This window comes from Sinohyriopsis cumingii, chromosome 3, assembly GCF_028554795.1.
Source record: "Sinohyriopsis cumingii isolate HCF-2022 chromosome 3, ASM2855479v2, whole genome shotgun sequence".
NCBI lineage: Eukaryota > Metazoa > Mollusca > Bivalvia > Unionida > Unionidae > Sinohyriopsis > Sinohyriopsis cumingii.
In genome coordinates, this window is record NC_142963.1 from 115,314,223 (window position 1) to 115,337,916 (window position 23,694).

Consider the following 23,694-nt stretch of genomic DNA (forward strand, 5'->3'; position numbering starts at 1 on the left):
GGTACATATCTAGTAATTTCTTTGGTGATACTTAACTAAGAACCACCCTATTGTGAAGCGTTCTTTCGAAGAGTTCTTCTTGTGTTACTGAAAACTAAAGAACGTTTAGTCAATTTATCATTTAAATAAAGATACTATAAAAAGGAAAAGATCATGATCATGAATAGCAAGCGCTACATCAGTTTTCCTCTCGGAAACCACAACTACCTGCAATCCAATCAGATGATAAGAACTTCTAATGGTCACTTTTGTGTCCATTTGATTTTCAAGACAAATTTACCCTGACAGTTTGCAATGTAGTATATTTCATCAGATGAAAACGTTGATATTCCAAAGTGTTTTTCTTCTTTCTTTGGTTTCTTATCTAAACAATGTCCTAGACTGACAATAATTTGTACTTAAAGTTGTTAACGTCTCAACAGAGCAAATTTAATTTGTACCTATCAATGTGTATTAATCGGTACATAGTTGTCTTAGTTTTAGCAAGATTCACCACGCAGCTTTCTGGCACCTTATATGTATTTCTTTCTGTACCTATTGTGTGACGTTCAAATTAAATTGTGAAGCATAAAACCAAGTCATCGTTTATTTATATAGAAAACAAGCCGTGTTGTAGACGGTGATATTTACTGTAGTGAAAATGAAGTTTACGATAGGTTAAAGAGCTGGTAGGTATGGATTGTTTAATGTTCAGTATTGATAGTCTACCAATAGAAACGAAGGCAACTCATGTGACTCGGGAAGGTTTGACGTCAAAGTCTACATTCCAAGATATAAATTGGCCACGTTCGTAGATAGATATTACAATAAATTTTGAAGCGAGCGGATCACATCCTGCTTTCAAAGATGTCGCCAGTGCCTGTATTTTTCCTGTTGGTTTTCCTCGTTGGTGCTAAGGCCGAAACTTTATGGTAAGGCATACCTTCCTTCAAAGTTGTTAGCAGTACAGTAAAAACAAAGTTATGATATAGTTCTTATATACTCACTGAACAAAAGATGTCTATATGCATGGGTTTTGCCCTGGCGAACACGCTATCAAATGTTAATGTTAAATCTCCTATCTGTCTATCAACATATACAATTACGTTTTACTGTGTACCACCTGGTGGCGTCACAATCTGTTCAGTAATATAGGAATTAAAAACTTTTGTTCTGTCGGGGATAGAAGCACAGTTTTATAAGATATATTGCCGATATCAAGCAACAAGTTTTAAGTAGTCATACCTTCCCAATATTCAATATTTTCTTCTTTATCTTACTTGCTGTTTACCTTTGAAAAACGTTGATTCGTGGATCTGATTGTTTTTTCTTAAAATCAATTTAATACCAGTCCGGACATTGATTTTTGATATTTCAACCGTTAATATTTAAAACACTTATAAACACTAGCATTGCGTTCGCTAGTTTTCTAAGTTAATGTGTAAAGGTAGCTGTCCGTTTGAAAGTGCAGTTCGACCTCATCCATTTGCGCAGTGAAATGAACTTGAATATTGCTTGTGTCAAAGTGTGTGTGATCGTGTGTGCGTGTGTGTGTGTTAACACATCTGGAAATCAACTGTGAATTACTCATAGAGTTTGATGTCGACAAAAATACTCTTAAATACGAATTACTCAGGGCTCTTCAGTCATTCCTACTCCCTTGGACGCAATACAGCAACGTTTAATGGGCCAAAAAGGTCCTAATACATATGAACTATGGATGAAAATAAAATACAGGAAAGTTTGCCTAAAGTTGTCACTGTTAGAACATAAGCATTTGGCAGTTCAGTAAAAGTAGCACGTTTACAGATTTCGATTATCATAAGAACGGTTTTATTGGTAATAAAATATTGACCAATCTGCAGAGGATTCCAGGTTGTAAAGGGGCAGGTTTAATGATGTTTCGCCGTCTGCAGAAAAGTAATTCCACCTGAAGCTTATGACAATCCCGTCTCGTAGACGCTCATAGCAATGACAAAAATGGATAAGGTGAATGAAGAAAAGAGAGAATACGAACGGTTGAAAAAGAGTCAAAACACATGAAATGTTTTAGCTGATACGATACTATATTGTAATCAAATGCATAAGATGCTTGGCAATGATCCAAATATGCATAATATACATAGGATCATGGTCTAAAGACAGGTGGTCTCTCATGAAAGTTCGAAGTAAAATATGATTAATAACACTGTTCTAAGTTTCAACCAGGAAGACAACAACACGTCAAGTATTATCAATCTTTATATGTTATGACGTGTCATTGTAGACATCTCCAATCGAATCCGTTTGGTATATAATATACATAACATGGAAGAGTTATTGTTTTAATTGAATCAAGATTATGGCTGTGTACTCAGCCGTATACAACTTTAAAATTGTCGATAAGGTCATTTTAAGTTTAGGTAAAATAAAAAGTATTTGTCTCCAATTAATGCAAACTTAATAGCAAAACATGATTAATTTAATCCCAAGTAATGTGACTTATACGGTACTGATACCATTACCTGAGTAATCTGTTAATCATTATGGTTACAAAACGTACGTAAACGATGTTTTTGAAGACATTTTACGTCCATGAAAACCATCCTCTCGCGTTGAAATAAGAACTAGAATTGCTCAGTCTCATCCACGGATCCTGACATGAAGTGACAACAGTAATGGACCAGAGGAAGCAGAGCATGCCATTCACCCTGCGTTGACATGCTGCAGACCTCAGCTATACACACATTGAAAAATATACGTTCAAACGTATTACAACAAAGTGCACTGTTTGAGTCCATTTCAGGAAGAAAAAAATATGAATGAAGCTTTTGTGAGGCTGAAAATTATGTTCGAGTCTACCTTAGATGAAAATAATGTGCATCTAGGCGTATTTATCTCCCTTGCAGTGTAATAATATGACGTGTGATTGAAAATTAATATTTTTTTAAATAGCTATTGCTATGAGTTTTTATGAAGCCAGTTTTCTGGAATGTCATTGAAGTATTTCCTGGAAAGTCATCGAAATTCCTGGAATGTCATCAAGTTCCTGGAATGTCATTCAAGGCTTATCTAGAGCATCGTTGGTTGGAGTGTGCATTATCAATGCAAATACTTTTCTGCTCCTTGTAATCCGTTTATGTAAGTCGTCGGAAACGATTAATATTCGATTATTAAATGATAGAAATTCGATTATTTCTTGATATATCTCAACAGATAATCGATACAGATTTGGGGTCCGATTAACCAGCCCTAGTGCTTCGCCTCAGTAAAACAAAACTCGATCATCATATTAAATAATAATAATAATAATAATAATAATAATTTTATTATTATTATTATTATTATTATTATTATTCAGGATAAACCATTCTTCAGTTGATATGTTAAAGAAATTATCCACTTCATTAACCTTTGCGATGGGCATAATTTCAAAGGCTATTAAGCACATCTACGAAGCACCAATCCAAATCTTTGCGATCGCTTTCACAAGGTTTTCACAAATAACGTTTTGTATCCCACTCTGCACAATCATCAACGTTTCGGTTTACCCCCTAATTAACCATCACAATCAATATTCAAACAAAAACTCAACACATTCCAAACGAAACCCCACCTAAATGGAGATACCAACAGGCAGACTGGGACCAATTCCAATTATTACTAGCTAGAGTAAATCCAGAAAACTTAGAAAGCCCAAGTATTGACATGTATTATGATAACATACACAATTATAGAAGCAGCTAACCGATGCATCCCAAAGACAACTAATATCCAAAATAAAAACCCTGTACCATGGTGGACTAAACAGTGCACTAGAGCACATAAAGACAGAAAAGGGCCTTAAATAAATATAAACGCACCAAAAATTCTATCTACTTCCAGCAATATAAAGATAAAGAAAAAGCACTAAAACAAACTATAAAAACTGCTAAAATTAATCTATGGAAAACCTTTTGCTCTAAACTGAGTCTAAAATCAAACTCAAAACAAATATGGGACAAGATAAAAGCCATAAAAGGGAAAGCAACTACCTCAGCCCCAAAAATTAAAAATGTCATAACAAATAAAGATAAGGCAGACCTCCTAGCGAAGCATTTTTCGAACATGAGTAGCAACAATAATCACACCAGAAACTTTCAAGAACACAAAAAACTAATGGAGGGAACCCAGCCTCAAATGTTTCAAGACCAAGGAACAAAAGAATCCCACCTAAATAGCGACATCACAGTACATGAATGGAAGATAGCCCTACGATCCAAAAACGAGACATCCCCTGGTAAGGATCAGTTAGGTTACATTATCTACAAAAAACTACCTATCAATATAACAATAACCATAATCAAACTCTTTAATAGGATATGGGATAAAGACCAACTACCCACCAAATGGAAAAAGGCCATAGTAATACCAATTCCCAAGCTAGGTAAAGATCCCAACAACATAAATTCGTACCGACCCATCTCCCTTACAAACAATATTTGCAAAATAATGGAGACAATAATCGCAAATAGGTTAAAACACCACCTAGAAACCAATAACCTACTCTCCATAAATCAATGTGGCTTTCGGAACAAACAGTCCACCACTGACCAACTTCTCAGATTGGAAACAGACTTTCAAACACGCTTTTAACACACATAGGAAAAATGATCGCAACCTCATAGCGGTTTATTTTAGACCTAGAAAAAGCGTTCGACCTAGTATGGATCAGTGGACTAATGGCCAAATTAAACCAATTTGGAATAACTGGACGCTTATTCAACTGGATTGGCGATTTCCTCACAGGCCGGAAAATTACCACAAGAATAGGCAACACCCATTCGGAAAAATTTTCACTTGAAAATGGTACACCGCAAGGCAGTGTAATAAGTCCCGTACTATTTAACCTAATGGTAAACGACCTTGACCTCAATGCAGCCTCCGCAAAAATAAACTTGTCACAATTTGCAGATGATAGTGGCATATGGAGGAATGGAAATCCTGCCAATAACACAGTAGTTAAAGAAATCCAGCAGAGCGTAGACAATATAGGAAGATGGGCGGACAAATGGGGTTTCAAAATATCTCATGAAAAAACTGTGGCAATCATATTCACCCCCAAACGAAATAACAACCTAGTCTATCCAAACTTCTCTATATAAAATCAATTAATCAAATACGTAACAGTAGTAAAACTCCTAGGAATGTTCTTTGACAACCACCTCACATGGAAACAGCACATTGAACAACTCACCCAGAATTGTAACCAAGATCTCAATTTACTCAGGAACATCACAGGGACTGACTGGGGATCCAACCAGGAAACCCTCCTCACGATATATAAAAGCCTAATTAGATCAAAACTGGATTACGGTTGCCAAGCATATAACTCGGCTAAGCAACCTGTACTACAAAAACTTGACACTATCCAGAGAAAAGCCTTACTATTATGCACAGGAACACTCCCCTCAACATCATTAGAAGAACTACAAACACTAACAGGAGAACTACCCATAAAATTATGTAGGCAAGAACTGCTCCTCCGATACTCCATTCGATTAGATACCCACCCAGACAACCATCCCACCAAAATAGCTATAAACAAGTGTAAAGTTGTCTTCAAACCCAAAATCATACCCACCACACCAAGTGGCAAAGAAATCCTTGAACTAAGAGAAAAGATACCTCTACTAAAAAAACAGGTAACAAACAATACAGACCAGAACAAATCACCGTAGTTACAAAAACCACCAAGGATTAACATTGAAGCTACCAAATTAGGCAATAAAGAAGGACAAGAAAACTTACTAAAACCTGTACTCGTAAACGAAATCAACCAAAAATACCTGGACTATGTTAAAATATATACCGATGGATCAAAAACAAACAACCTACCAAGAACTACAGCAGCAATAGTCATCCCTGAATTCGAAATACAAATCCAGATTACCTGACTATTGCTCCATTTACTCCACTGAATTCTGGGCTATACTTGAATCACTACAATGGATCAAAGACAACCAAATACCTAAAGCAGTCATTGTAAGCGATTCCCTAAGCGTTATCAAATCGATCCAAAATCGCACTACACACTCTAGGGAACAATTCCTCGACAGAGCGTGCCAATTAATCGACGATATCACCACAGCACATCAATTAGTCGAGCTCATGTGGATACCGTCGCACATTGGAATCTCTGGCAACGAAACAGCAGACAAAGTTGCAAAAACCAAACTAGGAGATCAAAACTCTATCAAGCTTAACTATAGCTCTACAGAAGCAATAAGCTTCGCACAAACATATATAGACCAAACATGGCAAGATTTTTGGAACTCCTCTACAAAAAGTAAAAAGCACCATGAAACCCCCAAAAACGTAGATAGGAAAATACAGCTACCTAAGGGTAACTATTTAGAACAGAAAACCATAAACAGGATAATAACTGGAAAAACTAAACTAGCAAGCAGTTTTGGAAGGTTTATAGTACCCAAACCAGCAACCATTAACTGCTTTAACTGCCACACCACCGAAGATCTACACCACGTATTCAATATATGCCCAAAATATCAACCCGCTCGGAAAATATTTATCAAAAATCAAAAAGAGATTGGATCACCACACACAAACCCAGAGTTACTTATGGACTCTAATAAAAAAATAAACAATCAGCATATAAAAATATAAATCAATTCATAGACTCAGCAGGACTTAGGAACAAAATATAATTACTATCCCCACAAAACCAAAAGACCCAGTAACTAGCTAAATAAATTTAGAAGCCACCACATAAAAACCATTAACATAGCATTCAATTTTATAAAAGTATTACTAAACAATTCACTTACGAAGCACCTATAAAAAACTAAGGAAACCACAAAATCGGATGTCCTAGATGTCCTTAAAGAACCGTGTAATTGGCTAGGACTCCGGTCTCTTGCTAAATAATGTATAAATAACATTCAATCTCTAAAAACATTAATTAATAAATAACTTAAAGAGGCAATATCTAAAAACTTATAAATAACATAACGTAGGAAGCACACCCTAAACACCTCGACTAGTAATACCATAATAACCTTGAAAATCTCTCTTCATACATGATTTCTACTAAGAACCTCTATAAACAGCATAGAACATCCACCCCCCACCCTTTTAGAACATTTTGAAGAAGAAAAAAAATCGAACAAAAAATCGCAAGAAACACCAGGCAAATGCAACAAGAAACCAGCTATGTAAAGCAAGCAGGACCGTTCCCGAGCTCTCCTTCCCACTAATGACAGCCAACCATTCAACTGTAAGGGACCTTTATGGACCCACAGATTGAGACCAAACTATCAGGGTTCCTTGAATTCATAAAAGCCTGGGGGAGGTGGCACCATTCCCTTCCCCAGGAACAACTAGCAGGCTGCGGTGCAGTCAGAAAAAAGTGGCACATGCACAATTGTGCGCACGCCACTATAATTAAACTTAACAACAACAACAACCCTAATTAACCTGTCGAAGGAGCACAGATAACCACGCCAATTCGTTATCATAGCACATTATATAAAATAAGAGTATTTTATGTTGACACTTATATGAATTAGTGTTCAGTTTTAGTGCATACTGAAAATTTCATCAAAACTATTTTTAAACTGTTCAGCCATGACGACGAGAATTTGTATATGACATACAGTGGCAGTCGAATGTTGATGAACATTAGGCCTAAATGTTCGACAAGCTGCCAGTGCCACTGTAAATCACACAATGTCTCAAACCTTTGCCAGCGAAAGTATTGGCTGGGTATTGGCCTGTGTTGGGATTTTGTTGATAAGCTGCGATAGTTAATTACTCCGATACACTGGAATATTTGCTTATACAATATGTTTGTATTATTCAGAATGGCAGTGATGTGAAAGTGCATTAATGGTATTGCAGCCTTCTGAATGTTGATTTTTATTTTTTTGCAGCACGGATGCAAACATCGAAATTGTGGCTCGAATTGTATTTGGCGATGCGAGAGGCGAGCCAGCCCAGGGACAACTTGCTGTTGCATACTCAGTGGTTAATCGCGTAGCTTCCCCTCTGTACCCTAATACTGTAAGCTCTGTTGTGTACCAAAAATACGGTAGTCGCTACAAGTACAAGACACTAGATGACGTGCAGGATAAAGCAGCATGGAAAGCTGCTAAATTCAAAAATACCGCTGAATACCAAAATGCTAAGAAAGCCTCTGGCGATGCACTGTGCAGAAGACAACCTGATCCAACATGATCCTTGTTCGGCAACAAACACCAATAAATACTACGAAGCTTACAACAAAATACAAATTGGAAAAAATTATTTTGTTTGCAGACGTGCAGTGTCAGGTTAAATTAAAACCATGAAGATATTTGCATAATTAAAGAAAAGTAGATTATACCGATTTCTCTTTTTTATTGTGTCGAGGCTTGCATTAGAAATCAGTATATTGCAAGGTCCATAGCATCACATAGACAAGGTGATGTAAGAAAATGAAAATGGTATTTTTTATTGAACAATATTCCCCAGAATTCTATTATAATAATAATAATAATAATAATAATAATAATAACAGCAGTATATTACTTGTAATTGTAGTCGTTTAATAACTATGTTGGCGTCATACTCATGCTAAACATCTTTCTTATAAAGTTTTTACATTGATTAGGGACGTTCTCCGATATTTCAGGAAAATGTATGTATTGGTCCCTTGATCAATCGATCAATCTTTATCCTATCTTCAATCTATCGGACACACACACACACACACACACACACATATATATATATATATATATATATATATATATATATATATATATATATATATATATATATATATATATATGTCACATTGGCCGAGTCCTAGATTTTAACCACGCGGAGAGATGAGATGGCAGTGATAGGTAAAGGCGAGGGCTTTATATATCAATTTTAGTGATAGTTATCTATAGAGATATATGTATTTGTATGATCCAGTTTAATATATTTTTATGTATTAAAATATCACCAATCTGTGCTATATATGAATATCTCCATGTCAATTACTCGTTACAGAATAGGAAAATTAGGTTAAAAATGTAAGCTATGACGTCGTCTTGTTTATGTCATATTATTTATCTTATTGATCACTTAGAAACAGAATAAATTTAATGACGTAAGCAATTTTATTAAATTCATTTTCCATTCAGTCTGATGAAGCAGTAGAGCGAAACCGGTCATACATTCTACGTGTATGTGTTGTTTATACATCATTAATACTGCTTTCCAAAAGGTATCTTCTCTTACACAGCTTGAATCTTTACAATATAAAATCAAAAGTAGAAATGAAGATATCGTTCCTTTTGTTATTGAATATAATCCAAGTTTGCCTAATATAGGTAAGATTATCAATAAATATTGGGATTTATTAAACTTATCATGGAAAGCAAGTGTTAAATCGCTACACGAAAGCAAACCTACACTTGCTTATAAAAGGACTAAAAATCTTAAAGATTTCCTAACTAATTCTAAATTAGAAAAACCATCATATAAAATAGGATCATCAACTAAATGTAATAGACCTAGATGTTCACACTGTTCATTTATTAATGAAAATGCTTCTTTCAATAGTAATAATACGAAAGAAACTTTTAATATGCGTTGTGATATTAATTGTGCAACATCAAATGTTATTTATTTGATAACATGCAAAAAATGTGGCATCCAATATGTTGGACAAACCAGTCAACAAATATCTAAACGTATGAACCAACACAGATCAGATATAAAAAATTATATCGATCAATCATTTTCATCTCATGTTGCCGCACATTTTAACAAAAATTCCCATACATTGCAAGATTTATCCTTCCAACCTATTGTTAAAACTGATCCTGAAATGGAACGTCTACTAAAGGAAACCTATTGGATTCACCGTCTTAATACGGTATATCCAAAAGGTCTAAATTCAAAAACACTATATGACATTAAGTGAAAAAGTTTTTAATATTTATTTTCCTTCTGAATTATGTCCCTTGTGTACAATTAGACAAAAAAATTTAATTGGTAAAAGTATAATCTAATAACATAAAAATAAGTTTACTAATTCTTTAAAAATGAAATTGAGCTGTACATTAATTTTCGATAAAATATAATTAATTATTTATAAAATACTTCATAGAAAGCGTTATGGACACCATATTTTTTATTATATAAATTGAGTTCTAATAACCTATTTAATATCTGTACAAATTATAGTAGTACGTATATTTTATATATTTATCTAATTTTTTTTTATTGTATTAATATTTTTTCGTTTTTTCTTTATTTTCTTCTTCTTGTTCCTTCTCTTTTCTATTTATTTATTTTCTATACCTCTAATAAGTGTGTATTATACATAATACAAATGGTACCAAAACTGTTTATCTCTATTTATTAATAAATTTTTATGTTGTTTATACATGCATACATACATACACATCTAATTAAGCTTTTTCTGGTTATAAAATCATATATATTATTTTAAAAATTTAGGTGATTTAATAAGAGAAAATAGAGAATGTTCAAGACAGTTCAAACAAACACCAGTAAACCACAAATACCTCAAACTTACACTGGGGTTTATTAGGCAGCACTTTTACGGCTCCAACGACCCTTTCTCAAACAATCTGTTTGAATTATCGATATCGTCACTGAGAAGATTACTACTGCACGTGGAAAAACACAAATTTAGTTAAGTAATAGATACCGCTGGTGTTTTTGATTATATTTTGTGTTCTTGTCCAGAAAAAACTTGCCCATGAACATATAAACTTCGCACCTGGTAGAGTTTATTTAATAGTTTAATGTAATGTCGTTTTTAGCCAAAGTCGTAAACATAACTTTCAATAACTGATTCTTAAGTGTGTGTCTTTGTTTTTGTTAACGTAGCTTTAACAATCTGAGTCATATCGCTGCGATGTCTGCAGTGTGGCAGATTTTAGTGATGTCTAGCACTGGTGCATAAAAAAGGCCACATACATGTAGAATGATGTACTATCCAATCACATTATCCTGACATCAGGCCGACAAGTCCTAGCACTACCCTCTTTATGCTGAGCGTCAAGCGAGGCGGCTGCTAGTAAATTTCTTTAAGTCTTTGGTAAGACTCGGCCGAGGTTCGAACCCGTGACCTCCCGCCTCCGAGGTGGACGCTCTAATCATTTAGGCAACCGACGCGATCCAGATTCGTACAAGTCATTCTCAAAGATGCATGATTTTATAAAAGAGTTTAAACTCAGTTCAACACTTCTTTTGATTTCTCCAGTTTGCTTGAAGTGTCGATATCTACGTTGACCAGAACATAATTGCAAATGGGAAAAACACAATTCATTCAATTACCGCCGTTGGCATTCGGATGGCGTTTTGATTACAAATTAAATATCTTTAGAACGAATGAATTATACACGGTACAGATTTAATGTTGTATCCATATGCTATGTGATTAGGAACCGCAGACGTTTTTACAATAAGGATTGACTTTTCTATCAGTATTAAGCATGAGTCTTAGAAAACACTGCTATACGTGCTCTGATACGCCAAATTCACGTTAAATCTTTCGTTCAGTAAAGCATAATCACACAATCATCTAATATGTTATCAGCTGATAGAACATTTGACTTGTAATCTTTAAGTCGTAAATTCGATACCTGCCCAGGACAGTCCGGGTGGGAAACTATGTGTCCTTACGAAAGCAAGTTTGCTTTGATTGCCTTGGCAGGATATAGCCAATAATGTCCTGAATGTGCCGTTGAAGCCAATGACAGAGATATTATGAACGTCATGTTTGTTACAAACCAATCAGAAATCGATAATTTTAAAATTACCAGAGAAATGGAAACAACGTAGAAAAAAACTACTATTGATTTGACGTCTGTTTCTTGCATCTAGGGAAAGGGAGATAATACACACGCTATCGTCTAAACGACCAAGTGCGGTTACTTCCCATGCAAGTGCCATTATAGTGTATTTTTATACAAGGCTACGGAGGAGAAGAGCTTCTGCGGGATATAGGGTCGGGTCTGGTTGAGTTTTTAAAATAATGTTTAATTGTATGTGTACAAGAATTTTTGTCATTTATGCAGAGCGAACAACTGTCTGACAACTCGTACCTTTTAAGAAAAAGAAAAAAATCCGGACTCATCCCTGTCGGGCTAAGTTCTTTACTGATATTAATGTTTGTAGTATTGATTTTGGAACAATCTAGGCAGCCCGATATAAGGCACATGTTCTTTTAATGAAGGATTTTATTAAGTGGTATTAGATGATTATGGCCACCCCGATATAGTGTTGCAACTTGAGTGAACACAGGGGGCATTTTTTTCCACGCCCGGTTTGCCAATGTACCCCTAAATTTAACAAGTTGCTGTATATCTAGATCATTATAAGGGGACAGATCCACACACAATGTACCCTTGACAGCTCAGACAAGTTGCAACACTGTAATGATTTCAGGAGTAATCTACAGAATTGAGATGACAAAAAGTGTTTAGATCTGCATTTGTTATTGTTGTTGGTAGTGTGTGTGTGTGTGTGTGTGTGTGTGTGTGTGTGAGAGAGAGAGAGAGAGAGAGAGAGAGAGAGAGAGAGAGAGATTCATTCATAGATCAAAACTTTGTATACCCCATAATTTTACGACTTTCACCCAGAGAGAGAATTTCAAATATACACCAAACAAAACGGATAGCGCTGTCTCTGGATTCTACAGGAGAATGCATGATAATACTAGGCAGAATTATTATTTACCCGCTGAAACCTCCGTAGAGCACGAATTAAAAAACTCTAATCTGTATGATAATATTAAATTACAAATATACAACAAAGTACTATCACTTGATTCTAAAGGAGAATGCTTTATAAAACCCAGCCATATTAATATTTAATACAAATATTACTGCTATACGGGATGGAGAATCTATAATTCGTACTCTACGGAGATTCGAACCCAGGTCAACGGGTAAACGGCACCCATCGTCTTGCCTGCACACACAAGTCCATATTCCATGATGACTAAGCACACAACACCAAAAAATGATGCTACTAAATCGGTGTTCTGTGCACTCGTGCGTGCAGGCAAGGCGATGGGTGCCGTTTACTCGCGGACTTGGGCACACACACACACACACACTGCTCGCAGGCCAGGATATCTAATAACAATCGAGCGCGCCAAATCAGAATTTCGACAAATTATGTTCTGATATTAGAGACAGAAAAATCATTAGTGATATAAATGTATCATTTTGACTTTAGCGGAATAATGGTAGCATACAACTGCACACACATTGATAAAGTAACATTTCTCATAGCATGGAATATAGAAGACGTTTGCTGCACCGTTCGGACAACGTGGGGTGCGATATTTAGATTTTGTTGGTGTCTCTCCGAGTCTATTACTGTTAACCCAATATCTGTTTCTGGTCTTCTGGCGTTTTCCTCCGACATAATGGCCACCCAAATACTGTACAAGTGCTAGCAGATGCCTACGAAGTAGAAGCCATTAAACAGGAAATCCAGAGGCAGATTGCAATCCTGAAAGGGGACGGCACAATAATTAGCATCGTTGCCAACGAGCCACCCCTTTCGGCAGCAAGTAGATGTCAGCTGAGCCTCCTATCGCGTTGGCATAGCAAACTCAAACCAGTACCAGCTGTTGGGATGGCCGGTCTTACATAGACTCGATAACCAGTGATGAGGTTAGTTCTCCCTGCGTGCTCTGTAGAGTTAATCTTGATCAGAGTCCATGCTGGCTCTTGGCATTTGCACCAGTCTTGCCTGTAATCAAGCCGTACGAAAATCCCCACATCTGCTCTTTATGCTGACCGACTAGAATGACAACCTATTCGACTTCCTTTCACCATTGGCCTCTGTTTCTAAGATTGTCCTTCGTTTTAAGTACGTTAAAGGCTTTCAAACCTCCCTTGCATTGGGAACATTATTTGGCAATGATAACTATACAACGCATATTATCAGTAGGAGTCGTTGGCGCCCATTGGCCAGTTTTTCGTGTACACTGTGGTAACACACTGGGAGATTTCATCGAAGTCACATCAAACGATTTGACCCCGCATGCCATGGACTCTATTAAGACCACTGTTGCAAGTCAAGCAAAGAATGTGCTGCAATCCCTCGCTTCAACTCGTGACCACAAAACCCCCGTAGAAACCCGTATTCGATTGGAAACGTCAGAAACGCGCTTGGATTCGCACATCACCGAGGACAACTTCACAAAAGTTCATTGTTGTTTTCGTGTAACTTTCGGAGCAAGACACATTTACATTGTAACGAACTCCCACCGACAGCACTGCAATTTGGGGTCATGGAGGTTTTGATGGCAAGTTTGTATTGTTGAAATTAGCATTGTTGTTGTCCGTGATAATCCCTTCTGTGGCTGTAGAAACACAATCGTTGTCGTTTATGAATTCTATGGGCATATTGCCATAGTCATTTTACCCACTTACCGCAGACGTTTATGAAGGCAACGTTCAGCAGCTATCATGGCAAATAACTACCCAACAAGGTATCAGCGCAACAAGACATTTGTTCAAGGCATTTCAGACTGTAGCTAGGACTCAGTGGACAGACTGTTAATAAATTGATATTCGACCACCATTCACTGTTGACTATGTTAAAACTACATTCACTCAACCAAGAAGTGAAAGATTTCGGATGCACTTGTCCGTGATGCTGTTCTTTGGCGAAGACGAGTAGAGTCGTTTCAGCCATGAAAGCCTTGGATGTAAGCAATATGATTTTAAGTGAATGTGGTGTCCCAGAACGCATAGTTGCCGGAGACTTAAATATTCTCCAAGTACGTATTTTCTATGACTGTATGATGTATGACTGTTGTACAAGTAAAAATGGGCAATTGGTTAGAAGTGCATGTGCATGCGTCACCTGATCAAAGCCAACCTGTCAATCAATTATGCTTAGCGATAACATTATTAACGGAAGAACTATAAAAGACCTCAATGTTATCGAGTTGAGAAAACAGTCGAAGCGAAACAATACCTGCAAGATGACGCCATCAAGAAAACCATACGCCTCGTGAAATACAAGCATATGAGTAACATTGTAGATGCTATTAATGGACATGCGACCGCGGCCGCTATGGGCTTGGTGTTTCTGGAATTGAACTATTATTACAGGTGCACCAATAGGATTTGTTGTCTGAGGTTTATTAATATATCCAGTGCGGTTGGCATTAATGCTGGTAAAATAATTTCAATTCGATTATATTATGGAATGCGTGTCTATTCAAATGCTCTCGCGGGAGCACAAATTTGTTGTTTTTATAGGGTTTAACGCCATTTTTCGGCACAAGATAGGCTATACATGGCAGGCAGTATAAATGGGGTGGAGTAAGAAGCCGGGAAAACCCCAGAAATAACCACAGATCCACGAGAAGCTAATGACAAGCTTTCTCACGTAATAACATTGGCCGAACCAGAGACTCGAACCCACGCAGACAGAGGTGAGACGGCAGTAATCCGTAACGGTGAGTGCTTTAGACCACTCGGCAACTCGGGGACCCCGGCAGCACACAGTAGTTTTAGTACAAATAATAAACAACTCGATGGCTATTGTCGATAGAATAATTAGCATTGCCATGTTGGCGGGAAAGGAAGACCATCGACGTCTCATCGAACAGGTATGAAGCCGAGGCTTCAGTGACCCAAAACAGGTAACTGATTTACATACATTAAAAGTCGAGTAATTGTTAGCCAGCAAATATTGCTGTGCAAAATCGTATACATGGCCAGTGGGTAAAATCAACACGCTAGCAGATTTTTACTGCGTAAGAACCATGAACGTCAACGAATAGTATCCAGTGTGTTTGCAAAGCGTATGTTTTTACAAATATAAACGGCGACAACAACGACACCGTATATACAATGACGAAATTGTATTATTGTGTTTGAAGGGCGAGCCGCACCCCAGTAGTATCATAAAAAGCGTTTTAGAATGAGAATACGCGTGTCGGAAGAGGAGCGTAAGTTTCTAGATGGAGCCTACACATGGGTGAAGTCAGATAGGTATATTGGACTGGAACCATTCAATTAAATGTAGCATAAGGTTCGACAAGTTAATTATTGTGTTTCCAACATGTTCATAACAGTTGCATAGTTTTATGCTAGCCGACTTTTGCTACGCAAACATATTTCACGATTGCGTTAGAACTAGTTTGTATTGCCCCATAGCGCATACACTCCTGCGTGACGATCGGGGTGAAAGTCGTAAAATTATGGGGATACAAAGTTTTGATCTATGTCAGCTAAACGCTTATTGTGATACCACTAGATCCTCGAAACTAACACCGTGGCGGCGTTACCAAGCGTGCTGTTCGCACCTCAGACACAAATTATTAAGTTGGCTTTTTTAAGTGGATAAGTGGCAAAAATATGCAACCAGAGATGGCATAAGTGGGCATTGTCATGGTCGTGGTCATTGGTCAAATTATGCACTTATCAAGTCGACATAAATAAGTGGATATGTCGACTTAGATGATACAAAGACTCATTTAGTTCTCGTCTTAAGACGAATTATTTATAGTTATGTTAACATATTTGAATGAATATATCGTCGTTTTTAAGGGGATAAGTGGCAAATGGTTGGCACAAATCTGCCATCATAGAAATCTTCAAAGATAAAATGACAGTAATTGATGCTCCTTACCCCGTTGCTCGGGTGAAAAAATAGGCTCTGAAAGTGCTGCACGAGCACGTTGTAGAAGCCATCTTGATTACGTCACTGTTCTGGTATTTTAGTACCAATTGCTTTTGCATAGACCTCGATGCCAACGCTTTGTGAAATAAATATGCTATCCTACTTTAGCATGCGCGTCATACACTGTCATAGGGAACAATGATAAATTGTCAATTTGCTAAGGACAGAACCAGGTACTCCATTTCATTTAAGAGAGATAACTCTGCTGGAACTAAACAGGGCTAAGAGTTATCCAGGCACAACAGATGCAATTGCAGTGATGTGGATCACATTAAAAAAAAGTAAAATGCAAAATATGATCTATTTAGGAATTAACATAACTGTAACTCTTACACAATGCACCAATCACAGCTTGTTTTATTTTCTGAATACAATAATTCAGTGAGATCGATTAATGACTATATTTAGTAATGTTAAACTAAATCGTGATCGAAGTTACTTTAGTTGAACCACAGTGACGTAATCAGCGTTCTTCATTTTGACGCGACTTAATCGATACCTTCCTGTAGCCACAATTTGGCAAAAGAGATAAGCTGAGAAATGTTAAAAGCTGATTTTTACAAAACAAGTGCTAATTAGCACACGATTTGTTTCTAATTGTCCATCTCTATATAAATAATGACTGCCTCGGATTTAAAGGGGCATAGTAATGCTTATCTTTATTCGCAAGGTAAGAACATATGAAATCTCAGGACGATGCAGAAATGTGGTGGCACGTGCTCGTACAGAGCACATGAGTCGGCCGTTTTATCAATAAAATACGAAGATAGTTTGTGACAACACGAAAAACCGTATCTGTACACAATGAGTACAAGCGAGCCCCCGTCATCACTCAATTCGACTCTCGTCTCGTGTGTCTTTTTCTCGCCTCAGAATTGCAAAAAGATTGAAAAATCTACACTTTTCCATTCAATGGCACAAACTTATCTACGCATAACTCTCTGGCGAACTTCACATGAATACTAATATGGCGAATCAACCTTTCAGCATTACACATCATAATGTCTTTCTACAGGACTCGATTAGGTGAAAGTAGCCAATTTTACTACGGGCCGAATAACCCTTGAAAGTAATATTACAAAATAAAATATTTACCTTGCTTTTTATTTCAGATTTTATCATATAAGACTTTTTAAAAAATTTCCAGAAGAGGAAAATTTCGTTAAAATTCTGATAATAGAAAGGGCGATTGGGGACACCATCGAACTACAAATTATCAAGGACAAGACGGATGCTGCGGTGTGGTGTCTCGTTTGAACGTGTACAACTTGTGTACATTTATTGTACATATAAAGTTATTTCGTGTTGTCACAAATGTTTATTCCTATTTTATTGATAAGGCGTTAGACTAATGTGTACAGAGTTATGGGTTATGGGTACAAAAACATTATGCCATGAGTCAGTGAAGTGAACATTTGGGTATGGGTTCATTGTAATGTCGGATCTATAGTTTTTCAGAAGGAATGATGTCAGTATAGTTCGTTCCATACAGACTGGAGAATTATATCCGCGTCTCTTCTTGAATCTGTACGTCATCGTCTCAATCTGCAACTAAAATTACCAAATTCGTTTCGTGCATGACTGATTTCGGCATAATTCAGATTGACACGCAGCGCATCACCATCACATTGGATACATGTTGAAAAAGACTGGTCTGTGCAAATGTAATCCGCCATGTTCGTTCTGAGTTCTGGAAGTGCCCATTTGTTATTCTGCAAAGAAATCATGGCGGCATCGAAAGCTGTTGATGTAAACAGACCACCCTGGCTTCGTATGTATTTAATGAGATACATTACTCTCTATGTCGATTCGAATGGTGTTGAAATACTTGTGCGAAACGAACTAGTTACTTTTAGCTACGTTTAATGATGCTACACTGAGCTACAGACGTGGATATAATTCGCGATGCTGTGCAAAACGAACTTTAGTTGTTCTTAGTTACGATGTCGTAGCCTCAACAAAGTCTTAATTTCATACATAATTTATCGCTGGAATGGATCTTAGATAAGTTTTGGAATTGATTTGTCTTAAATGATATGGGTATAAAGTATGTACGCTAAGAATGGATTATTACTAGACCTGTGTGATGCTTTATGCCAATGAAGTGTTAGTTAGTAACAGAGTAATTAAGCTAAAAAGGGAATTTCGTTTGAGCTATTTGTTTAAACAAGACGTGAATTTTTTTAACCTATGATTTTGGTATATTAACATTTGAGCAGCGTTGTGGAGCTATGCAGTTATTTGTTGATCAGCCGAATGTGGTCACGTATCCAACATTTAGTTCAAGATATTGACTAATTGCTCACATTGCAGAGGCTTAATTGCGAGAGCAGAGTCCGCTATCTATCCTTTAGTAATAATAACTAGTTCTATATACATTATATACATTAATTTGCTATGCCATTTTAATTGTGGACCTGTCCGGTGGCCTAGTGGTTAGAGCGCCCGCATCGGATGCGGGAGGTCGTGGGTTCGAACCCCGGCCGAGTCATACCAAGTACTTATAAAAACGGTACTAGCAGCTGCCTCGCTAGGCGCTCAGCATTAAGAGGTTAGTGCTAGGATTGGTCGGCCTGGTGTCAGGATAACGTGAGTGGGTGGGACATCATGCTACATGTCTGCGGTATGATGCTTAACAATAAACTGTCATACTGCAGATATCGTAGCGGTAATGCTGATTATTTTAAAAAGCTACCTTATAAATCCAAAATGATGAACAAATATATTTTTTAAAACTTTTCTGAATGTGTGAATGTGCGATGTGGATTTTTGACGTAGATTTAACAATTATTCAGTCATATATCTACTATGTCTGCAATGTGGCAGGTTATAGTGATGCCTAGCACTGGGGCATCATGTCGCAGACATGTAGCATCATGACTCACCCAGTCACATTATCCTGACACCAGTCCGACCAGTCTTAACACTAACCTCTTAATACTGAAAGCCTAGCGAGGCAGCTGCTAGTGCCATTTTTATGAGTCTTTTTCATTACTCGGCCGGGGTTCTAACCCGCATCCTCCCGTATTCACGGCGGACGCTCTAACCACATAGGCCACCAGAGCGGTCTCTTTTCTGAATTATTTAAAACGTTTTGTTGACGTTTCTTAAAACAATTTTTTGCAACCTGAATTTTTGTTTCAATTAAAAAAAATCATACAGTTACTGGTATTAATTTATTTCTGTCCATAACACTGTACACAACAAGGATTGACACTCGATTAGTTCTGATTGTCCTATTGTGATTTGTGAGGCCCACTCAAAATCCAAGATAAAAGAGACCTTCACGTTAGCTTCAATCATGAATAAATGTGAAGCACATTATATATATATATATATATATATATATATATATATATATATATATATATATATATATATATATATATATATATATATATATATATATATATATATATATATATATATATATATATACATTACTATAGGTAGAATACCATAGGGAGACAAAGATCTATTTATTTTTGGCATCTAAATGTTAAGGTCACCACGACCCCGTATGCGAAAATGCATTCTGTACGACAAATGTCCTCATATTTAAGGACAGTGTGCAAAATGTTCATAAGCTGATTTAAACTTACTTTTACACACGGGACATGCTGCTAATATTTTCTTTCAATTGTTGAAAGATGTTTGAGGATTTTGCCTCAGCCAAAGGAAGAATGTCTTGATCAACTTCATTCTTAAGAGCTTTTTTGCAATACCTCTAGTAACCTCATAAGCAGGGTATAAATCAGGGATTTCATTTTCACTATGATCGACCTTTTGATCTAAACAAGGCTTGTCAGTTACAAGTAGATTGACCACAACCTTATATTCAGCTAAGTCATTTCCTGGCAATAAATGAACACTCTCAATGGGCAAAGAATTCATAGCACCGATAGCTACTGGTCCAGAAACTAAAGCTGATGTTAAATTAAGATTAATAAGTGAAATTTGAATCAAACCGCACTCTACTCCCTAAACAAGAACACGTTCAAATGAAGAAGACAGTTTAGACATAGGGAAAGTGCATAATAATTAAAGACTCTGAGAAGCTCCTGTATCCCTTAGTATTTTAATCGGAATATGATTGGACGAATCATCAGTAAGTTATATAGAACCTTTCGACATGAATGGTTCATAATTTTCCATAATAAAAATAGACTGGTGTTTGTTTAACCCAAAATTTATTGTTTCCAATATATGACCATGATCTGGCTTCTGAGAACAGTAGCATTTGGAACAGCTCTGTCTTTATTCTGTTGCTTATTTTTGTAACTTAAAGCAACATAAATACCGTGCCATAGTTTCTTGCAATAAAGTGCATGATGGAAGAGATAAGTATTTCTAGTCAGTCTTATCAGACATTTGATTCTTATAAGTTGAACCAGAATGATATTTGTAAGTACTCGCTGACAAATGAAATTTTTTGAGTCAAGGAATGGTCATCAAATGTACGAACAGCGTTTTGCAAAGTGTCTACATGCTGTTCATCAAGGTAAGTCGTGACTTCACTATCTACGCAGGTCTTGAACTCTTCGACAAATATGAGTTGTCTAAGTTTGTCTTAACTCATATCAATCGTTGCAGATGCACATCACCTGTCTAATAGTTGTTCCTTTTCCCTCGAAAACTCGACATAGGTTTGGCTATTTTCTTTCTTGCAATTCCGAAACCTCTATCGATATACCTCAGGTACCAACTCATAACCTTTCAAGATACAATATTTGACCAAATCATAAACAGCGCTTGCTTCTTCTTAAGTGAAGTATAAACTTCACGAGCTTTGCCAGTAAGTACGCTCTGTAATAACAAGCACCAATGCTCATTGGTCATTTGAAATTCTCGGCTACATTTTAAAAAATATGAAAAATATTGATGAGCATCTTTTTCTCTAAAAGTCTACAAATCTAATATTTTTTGTAACATAAAAAACTGAATTTTCGTGAGTGGAATGCATTCTGCTTGCCAGTTCTAATTCTTTTCATTTCAATTGCAATTCCACTTCTCTTTCTTCTTTTTGCATTTGCAATTTCATCTGCATCTCTCTTTATTCTTTCTGCATTTGCATTTTCATTTCTTTTTCTTCTTTTTGAAGCTGAAGATTTCTTATTCCTATTTCTGCCTGGTTTTCAATTTCAATTTTTAAATTTCATTTCAGAGCTAGGAAAAGACTACTAATTAACACTACAGATTTTTTTAACAAATTGTCATTTCCTACCAGGTACTTAACCAAAATAATTTTAATTTCATGTTTTAACAAAGATAATTTTATGTCCGAAAGAGAAAAGTAGGCGGTAATCTCTAGCAATTCATCTTTCCTTAATCACTCAAACCCTCCTCGGGTCGGATTAGAAAGAAAACTCTCCACCCTAGCTAACAATGTGAAAACTTCTTGGTTTCACTATTTAAATCAAAAGACCAGGAATAAAAATGTCCGAAATAAAATCAATTTATATTTCCAAATAATTGTAATATCTTTGAAATAGTTCTAAACTTCGCATCCCAGATACGTCCCCAATCTTGATTGCGACTGTGTGGACATAAAAGTAACTGAAAGAAGCAAAACCAACACGATTCGTGAAACTTAAACTATTTAATTATCAATGTTGTAAAATGAAACCTTAACAAGAACGCATAGTATTATGAATTGAATGGAAAATAAGCCTGAAAATCTTCTATCAAAGTCCACAAGAATGAAACGTTCCATATAAATTTGAGATCCGGAAATGTAATTGTCCGCCAACAGTCCTGACATGTTAAAATAGCTTTGTCCAGGACTACTTTGAATAATTAAATTACCATAGTTCCAAAATTATATTATAGTCCAGTGAGAACTTTCTATTTCCAGTGAATAATAGAAACAAATGTTTTTCCTCTAAAATAATTTCTGAATACAACATAATATACGCCTGCAGACTTGATGTTACAACAAGAATACAAGAAATAAGAACAAAAAAATCCAGCCCAGTCTGAGACAATCATATACAAACGAAAAGACACATATATCAAAACTACTCCAACGTGACTAATTGCTAATTTCCAGCATCGTAAAAGAACACACATGATTTAACCCATCCATTGGGAATCAATTTAATTCTCCTAAGATACCACCAGCCTGACTTCTTCAATGGGAAAAAACCCGGAAAAAGTAAACATATTTACTAATAATTTTATTATCAGTAACACACACACACACACACACACACGCGCACACACACACACACACACACACACACACACACACATATATATATATATATATATATATATATATATATATATATATATATATATATATATATATATATATATATATATATATATATATATATATATATATATATATCTATATATATATATATATATATATATATATATATATATATATATATATATATATATATATATATATATATATATATATATATATATATATAGTTTTCCGTGATATGGATTGAATATCTAATGTTTGTCTTGATACCTGCCTATAATAAGGTGCAGTTGTAATGCTAGTATTATGCCATCTTTATGTTTTCTCTGTGGAAGTGGAATATTTTGCTATATATTTTATGATTTATTTGTGTGTTCTTTGTCCATGTTTTTCTTACCCTATCTTTCCTTTTCTCGATCCTTGGTATGTTCCTTCCTTCCAGGATGAAAGATTGCGATTTAACTGGTGTTCAGATATTATTGATTCCAGAGGAAGACGATTGTTCCATTTCGATTCCAAGAATATATAATTATGCAGAATTATGAATTCAGAAGGAGGTAAAAAGGAACTTTGATACAGAAACTCTGACTGGTACATATCTAGTAATTTCTTTGGTGATACTTAACTAAGAACCACCCTATTGTGAGGCCTTCTTTCGAAGAGTTCTTCTTGTGTAACTGAAAACTCACTTTAAAGAACGTTTAGTCAATTTATCATTTAAATAAAGATACTATAAAAAGGAAAAGATCATGATCACGAATAGCAAGCGCTACATCAGTTTTCCTCTCGGAAAA

General features: G+C 36.0%; 1 protein-coding gene across 1 annotated transcript; it reads left to right on the forward strand.

The window, feature by feature from the left end:
* Window positions 1-752: 752 nt before the first annotated feature.
* On the forward strand, window positions 753-8,338 carry LOC149803634 (uncharacterized). The gene is made up of 2 exons (XM_089953387.1): window positions 753-911; window positions 7,890-8,338. The coding sequence occupies exons 1-2, from the start codon at window positions 847-849 to the stop codon at window positions 8,191-8,193; spliced, it is 369 nt and encodes a 122-aa protein (XP_089809513.1). The 5' UTR covers window positions 753-846; the 3' UTR covers window positions 8,194-8,338.
* The last annotated feature ends 15,356 nt before the right edge of the window (window positions 8,339-23,694 follow it).

Coding starts and splice junctions, on each gene's coding strand:
- LOC149803634 (XM_089953387.1), top strand. CDS start 847: ATGTCGCCAGTGCCTGTATTTTTCCTGTTGGTTTTCCTCGTTGGTGCT. Junction 912..7,889: donor GCTAAGGCCGAAACTTTATG/GTAAGGCATACC, acceptor ATTTTTTTGCAG/CACGGATGCAAACATCGAAA.